Genomic DNA, 15,730 nt, shown 5'->3' on the forward strand with positions numbered 1-15,730 from the left:
AGTACAATCCTCTGCACGCAGTGGGTGCAAGATAAATAGGGCTGGATGAAGTAATGCCGGCGACGAAGACGACGACAAAAATGACGCAGGTTTCGGACAGGACACGGTTAGGGAGTGTTGCCCAACACGCACCTGACAGATCCCTCAACCTCAGCAGAAATGGCTGGGCTCGTTTTCTCGAACGCCGGGTTCCTTAAGAATTTAAATCCCGCCGGACTGAGCTCGTTCATTCATTCCATCGCATTCACCGAGCGCTTACTGTGCGCGGAGCACTGTATTAAGCGCTTGGGAGAGCCCAATACGACAACAAACACCCACTCCGCTCGCTCTCCAAGGAGCCTCTGCAGGCATTCCGCATCATCCCCGAATCATCCCGCCTGCATTCCCAACCTCTCTCTCCCCACGAGTCCGAGAAGCTTCACATGCCAGTGGACAGAGCAGAGGCCTGGGAGGCAGGAGGACCCGGGTTCTAATCCTGCCTCTGCCACTTGCCTGCTGTGTGACCTCGGGCAAATCACTTCACAGGGCCTCAGTTACCTCATCTGGAAAATGGGGATTAAGACCGGGAGCCCGACGTGGGACGGGGACTGCGTCCAACCCGATCTGCTTGTTTTCACCCTAGAGTTCGGTACGGGGCCTGGAACACCGCAAGGATTGAATACCACAATTGTTATCGTAGGATGCGCGGAGACCTCGGAGAAAGACCAAACCCAAGCAGAACTTCTCTTTGGCAACCCATTAGTGGCGGTGTTCATTAAGCTTGGCCAGGTGCTTAATCCAGGGCACCGCGCAGAGTAAGATCAATACGACTCACTGAAATGCTGACGTAGACGCCGCCCGACAGATCCGTCAGCTCCTGCCCGGCCAATCTGCCGGACCCAAGAAGTTGACCCAAATTTTAAGGCTGCCAAATCGACCTGACCCTTTTTTTTTTTAATGGTAATTGTTAATCACTCACTACGCAGGGACCGTACTAAGCACCGGACGGATACGAGCTTATCAGGTGGGACCCTGTCCGTGTCCCAGCCACCGTAATAACTGCTGGAATAGATACAAGATAACCGGGTTGGACACGCCCCTGCCTCACACGGGGCTCACAGTCTTAATCCCCCTTTTCCAGACGAGGGACCTGAGGCCCAGAGAAGTGAAGCGACCCGCCCCACGTCACACAGCCGAAACGTGGCGGAGCGGGGATCGGAACCCGGGTCCTCCTGACGCGACCGGGCCCCGCTATTCCTACGGAAGGAGGACAGTGAGGCTGCGGTCTAGGGGTCCGGTTTTCACCTCAGGTCATTTCACTAGGTCACGTAGGAGTCGCTCCCGAAGCGCGTAACCGCACACCCATCGGCCTGCCCTTCCCGAGAAACAGTTCGTAATCACCCGGGAGCAATTGGGGCGGACAGTAAGTCAAAGGACGAGTGAGGTCAGGTGACGGCCTCCGGGAGGAAAGGGCTTCACGTCGCTCGGGACTGCCCGTCGACGACGGAGCCGAACGAGGCGCGGGCGGAGGCGGTCTTGCCTTTCCGGCGGAGCGCGGCTCAGCCGACGGAGCAGGGGCCCCCGGGTTCTAATCCCGCCTCCGTCCGCCGTGTGACCGTGGGCAAGTCCCTTCGCTTCTCTGGGCCTCAGTTACCTCAGGTGGAAAACGGGGATTGAGAGTGTGAGCCCCATAAGGGGCGAGGACTGGGCCCACCCTGATTAACTTCTAACTATCCCGGCTCTTAGAACGGTGCTCGGCACATAGTACGCACTTAACTAGTACTGTAATTATTATATTATTATCGCACCCCCCCCCCCAAGGAGACAGCTTGTGCCTTGAGGGAGGAGGGTAAGGCCCCAAGGGGCTTCGGTCCCAACGCTGAATAGCCACGAGATCTCACCTAACCCTGAGGCGGCGAGGGAGTGGGGAAGAAATAAATCCAATCTGGGCTGACTTTGTGAGCATCCCCTACCAACCCCGCTGGTCAAATACCCCAACCGGCAAAGCGGCTGAAGTCTACTCACCGGCAGCCCCAACCTTTGAGCCCGAAGAACGGCTGCGAGGTCTATTACGGGGTCGGTCCGTAAAACGCAAAGGGCACCCGAGTCTGGAGGGGAAGCCAGCAAAGGGAAAGCCACTACGTACGTTCACGGCTGTCTCTCTCCTCTAGACCCTGAGTCCGTTCCGGACAGAGAACTAACTCTGTTGCTAAGAGCCTAATGCGTGGCTCGGTGGAAAGAGCCCGGGCTTGGGAGTCAGAGGTCACGGGTTCGAATCCCAGCTCCGCCGCTTCTCAGCTGCGTGACTGTGGGCGAGTCACTTCACTTCTCTAGGCCTCAGTTCCCTCGTCTGGAAAATGGGGATTAAGACTGTGAGCCCCACGTGGGACGACCCGATTCCCCTGTGTCTCCCCCAGCGCTTAGAACAGTGCTCTGCACATAGTAAGCGCTTAACGGATACCAACATCATCATTATTATTAAGTCACTTAACTTCTCTGTGCCTCAGTTACTTCATCTGTAAAATGGGGATTAAAACTGAGCGCCCTACATGGGACAACCCGATCACCCTGAATCTCCCCCAGCGCTTACAACAGTGCTCCGCACACAGTAAGCGCTTAACGGACACCAACATCATTATTATTATTCTTGGACTCTCCCGAGCGCTCAGTAGAGTGTGCTGCCAATAGTGAGCGCTCGACCGATACCGCTGAGCAAAGGCCGGCCCGTGGAAAACCGGTTACCGGTATCCACACTGAGACGCTCCTCTAACAGGTTGAGAATGACTATCGATCCACCCCCTCTGGGCTGTAAACCCGTTGCGGGCAGGGAACGCGTCCGTTTACTGTTGCCTTGTACTCTCGAGCGCTTAGTACGGTGCGCTGCGAAAAGTAAGTGCTCGATAAATACGAGTGAACGAATGAACGAACAAACGCTCCAGTCAGGTTACCGCTCCGAGTCTCCTCTGACCTTTGGGCGCACGCACGCCTCGCTCTCTATCGCCCAGGGTTTCTTTTATCTCTGCCGCACACGGCCTAATAACCGCCCCACTGAGAGGTAAACACGGCTTAGACTGACAGGAGTCCGAACAGCTGGGATAAATTTCGGTTATGATGAAGGGCTTTCGGCTTCCCCTCCCCCAGGCGGCCAGCCGCGCTGCCTCCCCGAGACCCGGCACTGGCTCTCCTCCTCCACGTCGCCGGCCCGTCTCCCCGCTTCTAGACCGGGAGCCCGCTGTTGGGTAGGGACTGTCTCCATCTGTTGCCCAGCTGGACTTTCCAAGCTCTTCGGTACAGTGCTCCGCACACAGTAAGCGCTCGATAAATACGACCGAATGAATCCCCCTTTTTGATGGTATTTAGTCAGCGCTTACTACGTGCCGGGCACTCTTCTAAGCACTGGGGTAGGTACAAGCCATCAGGTTGGACACAGTCCCCGTCCCACATCGGGCTCACAGTCTTTACCCCCGTTCTACCCAAGTGACTGAGGCCCGGAGAAGTCGAGCGACTCGTTCACCGTCTCACCCGGCAGCCGAGTGGCGGAGCCGGGACCAGAACCCGGGTCCTCCTGACTCCCAGCCCGAGCTCTAGCCACTAGGCCACGCTGCTCCTCCCCCGCAATCTTGCCTTCCTCCACTTCGGACTGAAACAAGGCGGCCTCCACAAGCCCCGGGAAAGAATGGCGGGATTTCAAAGGTGACGGTTGGGCCTTGAATTCTGAGCCCTAAGAAGCCTCAAGTTCTGCTTCTCTACCCACAGCATCCGACTGATTTTGCTTCCATTGCGGGTTGCGCTTTCACGTTCCACCGTGCCAGAACCGTCTGCCTCCCGCCTCCGTCCCCACTCAGACTCCTCGACGGAGCCGCCTTCGACTCCATCGACCAGCCCCTTCTCCCGGAAGCGTTATCCAGCCTCGGCTTCGCCGACCCCGTCCTCTCCTGCCTCTCCTCCTAGCTCTCTGGCCGCTCATTCTCAGTTTCTTTCACGGGCTCCTCCTCCGCCTCCCACCCCCTACCCGGGGGAGTTCTCCCAAGGCTCAGTTCTGGGGACCCCTTCTTTCTCCGCCTTCGCCCACTCGCTTGGGGAGCTCATTCGCTCCCACGACTTGGACCGCCATCTCTACGCAGGTGATTTCCAAATCAACATCTCTGCCATCTCACATTTTCTCGTCTTCGGTTCGGCTCTAATCTGACGACCCGTGGACACTTCACGCTTCACGAGTCCAAAACGGAACTCCTCATCTTCCCGCGTAAACCCCGTCCTCCCCATCACCGTAGACAGCACCGCCGTCTTCCCTGGCACAAGCCCGCACCCTCGGCGTCATCCTCAATTCATCTCTCATTCGGCCCACGCGTTCATTCTGTCACCAGTTCTGTCGATTTAACCTTCACAACTTCGCTAACTTCAGCCCTTTGGCCTCTCCATCGGAAGTGCCACGTTAATTCACGCACTTCTCCTCTCCCGCCTTGATTACCGCATCAGCCTCCTCGCTGACCTCCCTGCCTCCTGTCCTTCCCCACTCCAGTCCATACCTCACCCGGATCACTTTTCTACAAAACCGTCCAGTCCGTGCTTCCCCGCTCAAGAATCTCCAACGGTTACCTATCTGCCTCCACATCACCAGCCGGCGGCTTTGAAGTTCTCAACTCGCCCCGCTCCCACCGCCCCTCCTCATTTCCCACTACAACCCAGCCCACAGACTTCGCTCCTCTAATGCCACCAATGATAATAATAATGACGATGAAGATAATACGAATAATAAAAATGCAGCCTAATGGGAAGAGCCCAGCCCTGAGAGCCAGAAGACCCAGGTGCTTATCCTGCCTCCATCACTTGTCTCCTGTGGGACCTCGGGCAACTCACTTCACTTCTCTGGGCCCGTTACCTCATCTGTAAAACGGGGATTAAGTCGGTGAGCCCCATGAGGGGCGACCTGATTACCCCGTACAGGGGACATGAACCGTGTCCAACTTGATGAGTCTGTATCTACCCCAGCGCCTGGCGCGGAGGAAGCACCTGAATACCATTTAAACACTAATACTAGTACTAATAAAAGCGTGACCTGTTAAGCACTTTCTGTGTGTCCATCATTGTACTGACTGTTGGGGTGGATACAAAATAATCAGGTCCCCACAGTGGGACTCAAGAGTCTAAGTAGGAGGAAGAACGGGTATCGAATCCCCGTTCAGCCGACGAAGGCATTGAGGCACGGAGGAGAAGTGACTCGCCCAAAGTCACGCAGCAGACGGGTGGCGGAGCTGGGATCAGAACCCGGGTCTTCCGGCTCCCAGGCCCGTGCTCTTCCCACTAGGCCACGTTAGCCTGCACTCGGTAAGCGCTCGGTCGATAACAACTGACTTCTCGAAGAACCAGTAACAGAAACGGGAAGCCCGTGCCCTAATTCTCCAACACCGACAGATCCAAGAAATGTTGGGAAAGATGCATTATGAAAATATTAAATGTGCTCGACAGGAAGATTGGGTCTCTCCCTAGAGTAACTGAGGAGGAGCCAGAAAAATGGTCCATCCTTCCGCAAGGCTGCCCTTTAGCTATCAAGTAGCAAACTCACCGTGAATGTGTCTGTTGTACCGTTCTCTCCCAAACGCTGTGCAGTGCTCTGCACAAAGTGCTCAGTAATAATAATAATTTGGGTACTTATTAAGCATTGTTCTAAGAGCCGGGGTAGACAGAAGCTGATCAGGTTGGACCCAGTCCCTGTCGCACCTGGGGGGGGGGGGGGGGGGGTCGCACTCTTAATCCCCATTTTACAGATGAAGGAACTGAGGCCCAGAGAAGTGACGTGACTTGCCCAAGGTCACCCAGGAGACAAGCGGCGGAGCCGGGTTTAGAACCCGGGACCTTCTGACTCCCAGATCTGTGCTCTGGCCACTAAGTCACGCTGCCTCTCTACCAACGATTGTTCTGCAGGTAACCCTTTCCCTGTTCTAGTTACCGAAAGCCCTCTGGACGATCACTGCGGCTCTGCCCCCGAAACCGAAACATTTTGCAACTGTGGGAGAAGGAGAACCGAGTGGGGAGAAAAAACCACATACAAACACACATTCAACCACGATCCAAGAACGCGTTTTATATATCGGATCTCCTTCTGTGTCGCCTATGTGCTTGGAACTGTACCCTTTGGGTACTTGATATTCTAGACTGTAAACTCACCGTGGGCAGAGAATGTGTCTTTATTACTATTATTATTAGGGCACTCGTTGAGCGCTCACTATGTGCCAAGCACTGTTCCAAGCGCTGGGGTAGATACAAGGTAATCAGGTCGGGCCCCCGTGCGGCTCACGGTCTCACTCCCCGTTTTACAGATGGGGTCACCGAGGCACAGAGAAGTTAAGTGGCTTGCCCGAGGTCACACAGCAGACGAGTGGCAGAGTCGGGATCAGAACCCACGGCCTCCGACTCCCTTATTTACCTTCCCAAGCGCTCAGTCCGCGCTCTGCATTCAGTTGGCGCTCGATAAATACGACGGGCTGAACGTTCACCCCCCATCCTCAGCCGTACGGTACTCACGTGCACGTCCGTATTTCGTCTATTTATATCCCTGTCCGTCTCGCCTTCTAGACTGAAGCTCACTGTGGGGAGGGGGCCGTACCTTCCAACTCTGCGGCATTTTACTCTCCCGGGTGCAATAATGTTATTATTATTGACTATTTTGCATATTGGCACTTAAGCCACACCAAATCACAAGCCAGGTGCAGCCAATGCACGGAGGACGCAATAAGGATTTTAAAAAAAAAGAAGCTTACTCCAATTTGCAAACGTGTATGCCCTCGGATGGAATGCGTAGCATAGAGATACACAAAATTCGGGGTGAAAGCAGGGTGTCTATCATTTAAGTTTCCTTCCCAGTAATAACTACGGTGTTCGCTAAACGCTTACTATGTGCCAGACACCGATCTAAGGGCCGACCGGTGCCCGCCCGCGGCCGAACGGCTCTGAGTGAAGGGCGGCCCGGTGGCAGGAGCGTGGACTTGGGAGCCAGAGGTCGTGGGTTCTAATCCCCGCTCCGTCCCTCAAGTGCCCTGTGATCTTGGGCGAATCCCTTCGCTTCTCTGTGCCTCGGTTCCCTCATCTGTCAGATGGAGATCGTGAGCCCCGCGTAGGACGGGGACCGCGTCCAACCCAGTGACTTCAAATCTGGCCCAGTGCTTTAAAAAGTGCTTGGCACACGGTGAGGGCTTAAGGAACGCCATCGTCGTCATTATTAGCTGTCGCACGGCCCCCCTTCTTCTTCTTCTTATGAGAAGCAACGTGGCTCAGTGGAAAGAGCCCGGGCTTGGGAGTCAGAGGTCATAGGTTCGAATCCCTGCTCTTTGGGCAAGTCACTTAACTTCTCTGTTCCTCAGTTCCCTCATCTGTAAAACGGGGATGAACACTGTGAGCCCTACGTGGGACAAGCTGATGACCCTGTATCACCCCCGGCGCTTAGAATGGTGCTCTGCACATAGCGCTTAGCAGATACCAACAGTATTAATAGTCCTTGGCACCTAATAAGCACTTAAATACCAATTTATCAACTGCCACAGTCCCACCCTGATCATTACCAACAGTCACAGCCCCCCCCCCCCATGATAATAATGATTAATAACAGCGACAGCCCGTCCCCCCACAGTGATGATAATGATGAATAACAACCACAGATCCCCCCCATAGTGATGATAATGATTAATAAGTGGCGCAGACCCCCACCATGGTGATAATGATTACTAAGTGGCACAGACCCCCCGCCCCATAGTGATTATAACGATTACTAAGTGGCACCATAGTGATGATAATGATTACTAAGTGGCACAGACCCCCCCCCCCCGTAGTGATGATAATGATTAATAATAACCACAGAACCCCACCGTAGTGATGATAATGATTATTAAGTGGCACAGACCCTCCCCACAGTGATGCTAACGATGAATAACAGCCACAGACCCCCCCGCCCCCCGATAGCGATGATGGTGATCACTAAGTGTCCCAGCCCCGGCGACGCTGGGCCCAGGCGGTTGTCGGGCCTCCCCCAAAGAGGAATACCCATCCATTTTCGTGCCCATTTTCCCGGCGGGGGCGACGACGATGATGATGATGATGATGAATAAGGATGGCATTCTTAGCCAAGCCAACCGAGCGACTGGGAGAGGAGAAGGGAAGGACGGACGAGGCTGCTCTCCCTCCCTCCTGGGGACACCCACCTTCCTGCTCGGGGCGGGCGGCGGCCACCACGGCCATGAGGAGCTGCAGGGCGGGCAGGAGGCGGGAGGCCGGGCCCGCGGGGAACCTCAGGGACCCCGACCACGCCGCCCCCTCCTCGTCCTCCTCGTCCGGCCGCCGCTTCCCCATGGCTCGGGCGGGAGGCCGGAGGGGTCAAAGGGGGCCGTGGGTGTCCGTCGGTCGGTCGGTCCTGCCAGGCCCCGCCGGGCCCTGCGTGCGTGGCCGCCCCCGCCCGGACCCTCCTTTATAGCCTCGGTCTCTCCCAGAAGCCCGCGGGCCGGCGCCCCGCCCCGGCGGCCATCTCGGAAGCGGGCAGGACGGAGCCCGGCCCGGGGAGGGGGGGGATCGCCCCGGACGGGTCCGGCCCCTCCGGCCTCGCACGACCCGATCCTCCGAGCCGCCGGCCGCAGGCTCTAGGGTCTCCGACGGCGAGATTCGCGCCCGGGACGGGGGACCTGCCCGCATCCAAGATGGCCGCCCCGCCTTCGGGACGTGGGGCGGGATGACGTCATCGGAGGCACGCCAGCCCCTCCTCGGGTCGCGGCATCGCCCTGGGGCGCATGCGCGGTCCGGCTCTGGCCAGAGGACTGGCCCGACCTGTGCAGCGGGGGTGATGATCACCTTGCTGTTTGTTAAGCGTTTACTACGTGCGGAGCACTGTTCTGAGCGCTGGGGGAGATACAGGGGCATCAGGTCGTAATGCCAGTTAATCCCCCTTTTCCAGATGAGGGAACCGAGGCCCAGAGAAGTGAAGTGACTCGCCCACAGTCACGCAGCAGCCCAGTGGCAGAGCCGGGATTCGAACCCATGACCTCCGGCCCCCGAGCCCGGGCTCTTTCCACTGAGCCACGCCGCTTCTCTCCCGGACGCTCTGTATCCAACCCGATTTGCCTGTATCCATCCCAGCGCTTAGTACAGTGCCCGGCACCTAGTAAGCGCTTAACCAATACCACGATTATCATTATTATTATTATCTGATAAGCATTTCCTAAGGCACCAAACACTGGGCTAAATGTCTAGTCGGTAAAGCACGATCAGGACACATTCCCCGTGTCACATGAGTTCACCCGGTAGCCTCTCGATAAATACCGTTCATCGATGGATGACGGAGAAATATAGACCTGCCCCAGGAAATGCCCATAACATTTTCCTAGAAAAGTTAGGTCACATAGTATGCTCCCAGTCGCTCAGTACGGTACCCTGCCCCCAAAAAGCAGTCCTTAAATACCATCGCTAGATTGAGGGACTGGTGAATTCCGGGAAACGTCCCTGATATTTTCCCTGAAAAGGTAGGCGTATTCAGCGTGGCTCAGTAGAAAGAGCCCTGGCCTGGGAGTCAGAGGTCACGGGTTCGACTCCCGGCTCTGCCACTTGTCAGCCGTGGGACCGTGGGCGAGTCGCTTCACTTCTCCGGGCCTCTGTTCCCTCATCTGGAAAATGGGGATTAACCGTGAGCCTCACGTGAGACCACCTCATCAACCCTGTATCTCCCCCGGCGCTTAGAACGGTGCTCGGCACATAGTAAGCGCTTAACAAATACCAACGTAATTATTAGCCACGAGAAGCAGCGTGGCTCAGTGGAAAGAGCATGGGCTTTGGAGTCAGAGGTCATGAGTTCGAATCCCAGCTCTGCCACTCGTCAGCTGCGTGACCGTGGGCGAGTCACTTCACTTCTCTGGGCCTCAGTGACCTCATCTGTAAAATGGGGATGAAGACTGATCCTCACGTGGGACAACCTGGTTACCCTGTATCTCCCCCAGAGCTTAGAACAGTGCTCGGCACATAGTAAGCGCTTAACAGACACCAACGTTATTATTAGATACATTATCATTTTTATCACTCAAACAATAACACTCCCCCCACTTCAAAGCCCTACTATAGGCTCACCTCCTCCAAGAGGCCTTCCCGGATTAAATCCTCCACTTCCTCAGTTCCCCCTCTCCTCCCCATCTCTCCGACTCCCTCCCTTTGCTCTACCCGCCCCCAAAGCACTTGTGTGTATATATACATAGCTGTAATTCTATTTATTTATATTAATGCCTGTTTACCTGTTTTGATGCGCATATATCTATAATTCTATTTATTGCTATTGATGCCATCGCTGCCTGTTCTCTTGTTTTGATGTCTGTCACCCCCCCCCCCCAGACTGTAAGCCCGTTGTGGACAGGGATTGTCTCTCTTTATCGCTGAATTGTACTTTCCAAGCGCTCAGTACAGTGCTCCGCACCCAGTAAGCGCTCAATAAATACGACTGAATGACTAAACCTCACTTCACTTCTCTGGGCTTCAGTTCCCTCCTCTGTCAAATGGGGGATAGGACCGCGAGGCTCCCGTGGGCCAGGGACGTGTCCGCCCGACTAGCTCGTCTCGACGCTTAGAGCGGTGCTTGACCCGTAGTAAGCGCTTAACGAATACCATCACTCTTTTTATTATTCCCAAGCACCAGAGCTGCTGATATCAGAGGAAGGGAAGGTCGCCCAGGGCTCCCCGCAGATTCCGCAGCCGCCGTCCCCCAGGCCGACCCTGCTCGGACCCCCCGCTCGGACCCCCGGCTCCTCCCGGAGCTCCAGACCAAGGGCAGCATCCCCACGCCTGCCCTTCCTTTCCCCTTCCCGACCTCTCCATCCTCTCTGGGGGGAAAGAAGCATCCCTGCCTGTCTCCATGGCGACAAAAAAACCCAGCAGGACCAAAAAAAAAAAAATCTCTCCCCTGTCTCCATGGCGACCGGCAGCTGAGCAGCACCAGAAGTGACCCCTTGATGGTTTCTCTGTTTGTTTTCGAAATGAGTCGGGAGGGGAGCAAATCTGCCAGGGGACCGACCTGGGGGGGGGGGGGGGCGGGGGCTGGAAACTCCTGGAAACAAGGCCCAGCAGGAACGCGGCGCTGGGAAGGGAGAAGGGATGGGAAGGAATTCCTTTCCCGACGGCGACTGGATGATATCCGGGTCTGTTTGGGGCCCATCCGTAATTAGCGCGTGACGTATCTGGGCATTTTCGGCGCTGGGCAGGGAACCGGGGACACGCCCGCCGGCCAGATGCCAGCCGGGCGATGACGGGCTCCGGGGAGGGAAGCGTGACTCAGGAATTAGCGAGGGCGCGCTGGGCCGCCTGACCGTCTCAACACACCCCTGATCGGAGGCCCTCTTCCCAGTCAACGTGATGAAATCCAAAGCAATAATGACCTTTCAGGTGATCCTCCGAATACGAAAATAAATTCGATCTTCTAGGGGATGATCCGCATATGATCGGAAGCAGCGTGGCTCGGCGGAAAGAGCCCGGGCTTCGGAGTCAGAGGTCACGGGTTCGACTCCCGGCTCTGCCACTCGGCGCCTGCGTGACCGTGGGCGAGTCGCTTCGCTTCTCGGTGCCTCAGTGACCTCATCTGGAAACTGGGGATTAACCGTGAGCCTCACCTGGGCAACCTGATGACCCCGTATCTCCCCCAGCGCTTAGAACGGTGCTCTGCACGTAGTAAGCGCTTAACGAATACCAACATTATAATATAACGTGTGGAAATAATACAGTGTACGGGCATCCCTCATGAAGGAGCCTGCCAGTTCTGTGCATTTCACCTAATAATAATAATAATAATAATTGTGCTATTGGTCAAGTCCTTACTAGGTGCCAGGCGCTGGGGTGGATGCAAGCAAATCAGGTTGGACACAGTCCCTGTCCCTCATGGAGCGCACAGTCTTAATCCCCATTTTACAGATGAGGTAACTGAGGCACAGAGCAGTGAAGTGACTTGCCTAAGGTCCCACAGCACGCAGGCGGAACTAGAACCTATGCCCTTCTGGCTCCCAGGCCCGCGATACGGGTTTATCCGTTGGATACGGTCGCCGCCCCACGTGGGGCTCCCGGTCTCAATCCCCATTTCACAGACGAGGGAACTGAGGCCCAGAGGAGTGAAGTGACTTGCCCAAAGTCTCCCAGCAGTCAGGTAGCGGAGCCGGGATTAGAACCCATGACCTTCTGACTTCAGGGCCAGTGCTCTATCCGCCAAGCCTTGCTGCTTCTCACTTCTCACCCTTTCCAAGGCCGTTAAAATCTTAAAACCGCTATTTGCGTCGGGCTGAAGGTCTCTGTCTATCGTTCGACGCTACCGCTTCGCTCTCATCTACTCCCACGTTCATTTCCCCCGCCGATTATTCGTTCAATCATGTCTACTGAGCGCTTATTGTGTGCAGAGCACTGTACTAAGCACTGGGGAGAGGACAAGACGTGGCTCAGCGGAAAGAGCACGGGCTTTGGAGTCAGAGGTCATGAGTTCGAATCCCGGCTCTGCCACCTGGCAGCTGTGTGACTGCGGGCGAGTCACTTCGCTTCCCTGGGCCTCGGTTCCCTCGTCCGTAAAACGGGGATGAAGACCGGGAGCCCCACGTGGGACGACCCGATTCCCCCGTGTCTACCCCGGCGCTTAGAACGGGGCTCGGCACATGGTAAGCGCTTAACAAATACCAACATTTGGGTCAGTCAGTGGGTCGGTTGTATCTACTGAACACTCACTGTGTGCAGAACACTGTACTGAGCGCTTGAGAGAGGACCACATAGCAGTGAACAGTCACATTCTCTGCCCGCAGCCTAGATGGGGAGACAGACGTTCATCTAAATTCATAAATAAATTACGGATATTTACCTAAGTGCAGTGGGGTTGGGAGGGGGGATGTCAGGATGACGCAGAAGGGAGCGGGAGAACAGGACGGGGGGCTTAGGATAGGCCTCTTGGAGGACCCTGTTTATTCATTACCCTATTTATTCATTACCCTACTTATTTTGTTAATGAAATGTGCGTCGCCTTGATTCTATTTATTTGCTATTGTTTTAATGAGACGTTCATCCCCTCGATTCTATTTACCGCCATCGTTCTCGTCCGTCCGTCCGTCCCCCCCCCCCGATTAGACCGTGAGCCCGTCGGAGGGCGGGGACCGTCGCTGTCCGTTACCGATTTGTCCATTCCAAGCGCTTAGTCCAGTGCTCTGCTCATAGTAAGCGCTCGATAAATACTACTGAATGAATGAAAGAGGAGACGCGACTTCAGGAAGGCTTTGAAGCGGCGCGGGGGCGGGGGGGAGATAATCGCCTCGGTTATGAGGAGGGAGGGCGTTCCAGGCCAGAGACAGGACGTGGGCAAGAGGTCGGCGGCGAGATAGAGGAGGTCGAGGTGCAGCGGTAAGGTTAGCGCCAGAGGAGCGAAGCGCGCCGGCTCCGTTAGGGCAGGCGAGTAGTGAGGTGAGGTAGGAGGGGCGAAGGTGGCTGGCTGCTTTAAAGCCAACGGTGAGGAGTCTCTGTTGGATAATAATAACGTTGGTATCTGTTAAGCGCTCACTATGTGCCGAGCACCGTTCTAAGCGCCGGGGTGGACACGGGGGAAACGGGTCGTCCCACGTGGGGCTCCCGGTCTTCATCCCCATTTTCCAGATGAGGGGACCGAGGCCCAGAGAAGCGAAGTGACTCGCCCGCAGTCACACAGCTGACAGGTGGCAGAGCCGGGAGTCGAACCCATGGCCTCTGACTCCGAAGCCCGGGCTCTTTCCGCTGAGCCACGCTGCTTCCACTGTGAGCCCGTCGTTGGGCAGGGATCGTCTCTCTTCGTTGCCGAGCTGTACATTCCAAGGGCTTGGTACAGTGCTCTGCATATAGTAGGCGCTCAATAAATACGACCGAATGAAGATCTGTAGCTAAAATCTACCTTTTTGAGGTTGGCTCTTCCTCCCAAACCAACCTAACCGTACCTTGTTTTTGACTCTCCGGCCTCCGGCTCCTCCCGTTCCCCCGGCTTGAAACTCCTTCTTTGCCTAATTCTGACAGACCCCCCCCCCCACCCAAGGCCTCGCCGCGGCACCAGGGCAAAGGGGGCTTCTACTGCAGATTCAAGGAAGAAAGTTCAAAATAAAAGGAGCCGTTTCTGCAGACAGAAGGGGATCGGCACCTAGAATGTGTCACCACAGGAAACCGGGCAGGAGAAAGCATCAGCAGGATTCCCAAAGGATCCAGTCCTAAATGGTCCATGCTTGGTCACTGGAGGGCAAAGACAGAGATGACAACAATAATAATAATGAATAATAATTATGGTACTGGTTGAGCACTTACTATGCACCGAGAATTGTTCTAACCTCTAGGGTAGATACAGGTTAATCGCGTTGGACACGGTCCCTGTCCCCCCGTGATAATAATAATGTTAGTATTTGTTTAAGCGCTTACTATGTGCAGAGCACTGTTCTGAGCGCTGGAGTAGACACTGGGGAATCAGGTTGTCCCTCGTGGGGCTCACAGTCTTCATCCCCCTTTTACAGACGAGGTAACTGAGGCCCAGAGAAGTGAAGTGACTCGCCCACAGTCACACAGCTGACAGGCGGTTGAGCCGGGATTCGAACCCATGACCTCTGGCTCCAGGGCCCACTGAGCCGCGCTGCTTAATGGGGCTCACAGTCTCGATCCCCATTCTCCAGATGAGGTAACCGAGGCCCAGTGAAGTGATTTGCCCAAGGTCACCCGGACAAGTGGAGGAGCCGGAATTAGAATCCAGGTCCGACCGATTCCCAGCCCCGTGCTCCGTCCATCTAGCCACGCTGCTTCGGTAGACTGTAAGCTCATAGTGGGCAGGGAATGAGACTGTCTACTGTTACGCTGTATTCGTTCCTTCATTCGGTAGTATTTATTGAGCGCCTACTATGTGCAGAGCACCGCACTAAGCGCCTGGAACGTACAAGTCGGCAACGGGCGAGACGGTCCCCGCCGTCCGACGGGCTCACGGTCTCATCGGGGGAGGCGGGCGGACGAGAACGACGACGATGAATAGAGTCGAGGGGAAGAACATCTCGTAAAAACAACGGCAACTAAGTAGAATCAGGGCGATGTACATCCCGTTGAACAAAATAAACAACATAAGTAGGGTGATACTCCCAAGCACTTAGTCCAGTGCCCTGCACAAAGTGAGGGCTCGATAAATACGATCAACTGGCCGACTGGCCCCGTCCTTAAAGGCAGAGATGGAAAGTTGGGCCGCAAGGCGCTCCGTTGACATCGGTGTCTTCCCAAGGGGCGTCTCGCCGAATGACAGCGGGACGTCCTTCCCGAGAACCCTCACATCCCTTCTGAGAATCCTCGCGTCCTTTCTGCGACCTCTCACAGCCTTTCTGCGACCCCAGGGCTCTCCCCTCCCTCCGACGGCCCCCTGGATCATCGGCCCCCCGAGACGGGGAACGCTATTACGTCACGCGCACCCTCTTCCGGGACGGCGTCGAGTTTACCCGCAACTCGGGAGTCTCCGTGGAGGAACTCCTCCACTTCCCCTTCTCAGCTTCTCCCGGGTCCGTGTGAACAGAGGCACCGCCTCCGGGTCACCGAACCCGGCGGCGGGGAATCGCGGCGAGTGAAAAATGCCAAACGTAAGGGCCATCCGATCCCAGGCCCAATCGGGGGAGGAGACAGACTTGCCGAAAACTGGATCAATAAAAAGAATCCCGGCTCTGCCACTTGTCAGCCGTGGGACCGTGGGCGAGTCGCTTCACTTCTCTGGGCCTCAGTTCCCTCATCT

At 56.0% G+C, this 15,730-nt stretch overlaps 1 protein-coding gene across 2 annotated transcripts in view; it reads right to left on the minus strand.

Moving 5' to 3' along the window:
- The window catches only part of TMEM131 (transmembrane protein 131), a 90,649-nt gene extending 82,235 nt beyond the window's left edge, over window positions 1–8,414 (minus strand). For both annotated transcript variants that reach the window (XM_029083210.2, XM_029083209.2), the window contains exon 1: window positions 8,175–8,414. In XM_029083210.2, the coding sequence (XP_028939043.1) occupies window positions 8,175–8,322 (148 nt within the window). In that variant the 5' untranslated portion in view covers window positions 8,323–8,414. The remainder of the gene's footprint in view (window positions 1–8,174) is intronic.
- Between the last annotated feature and the right edge of the window lie 7,316 nt (window positions 8,415–15,730).

This window comes from Ornithorhynchus anatinus, chromosome 18 (genome assembly GCF_004115215.2).
Source record: "Ornithorhynchus anatinus isolate Pmale09 chromosome 18, mOrnAna1.pri.v4, whole genome shotgun sequence".
In the NCBI taxonomy this organism is placed as follows: Eukaryota; Metazoa; Chordata; class Mammalia; order Monotremata; family Ornithorhynchidae; genus Ornithorhynchus; species Ornithorhynchus anatinus.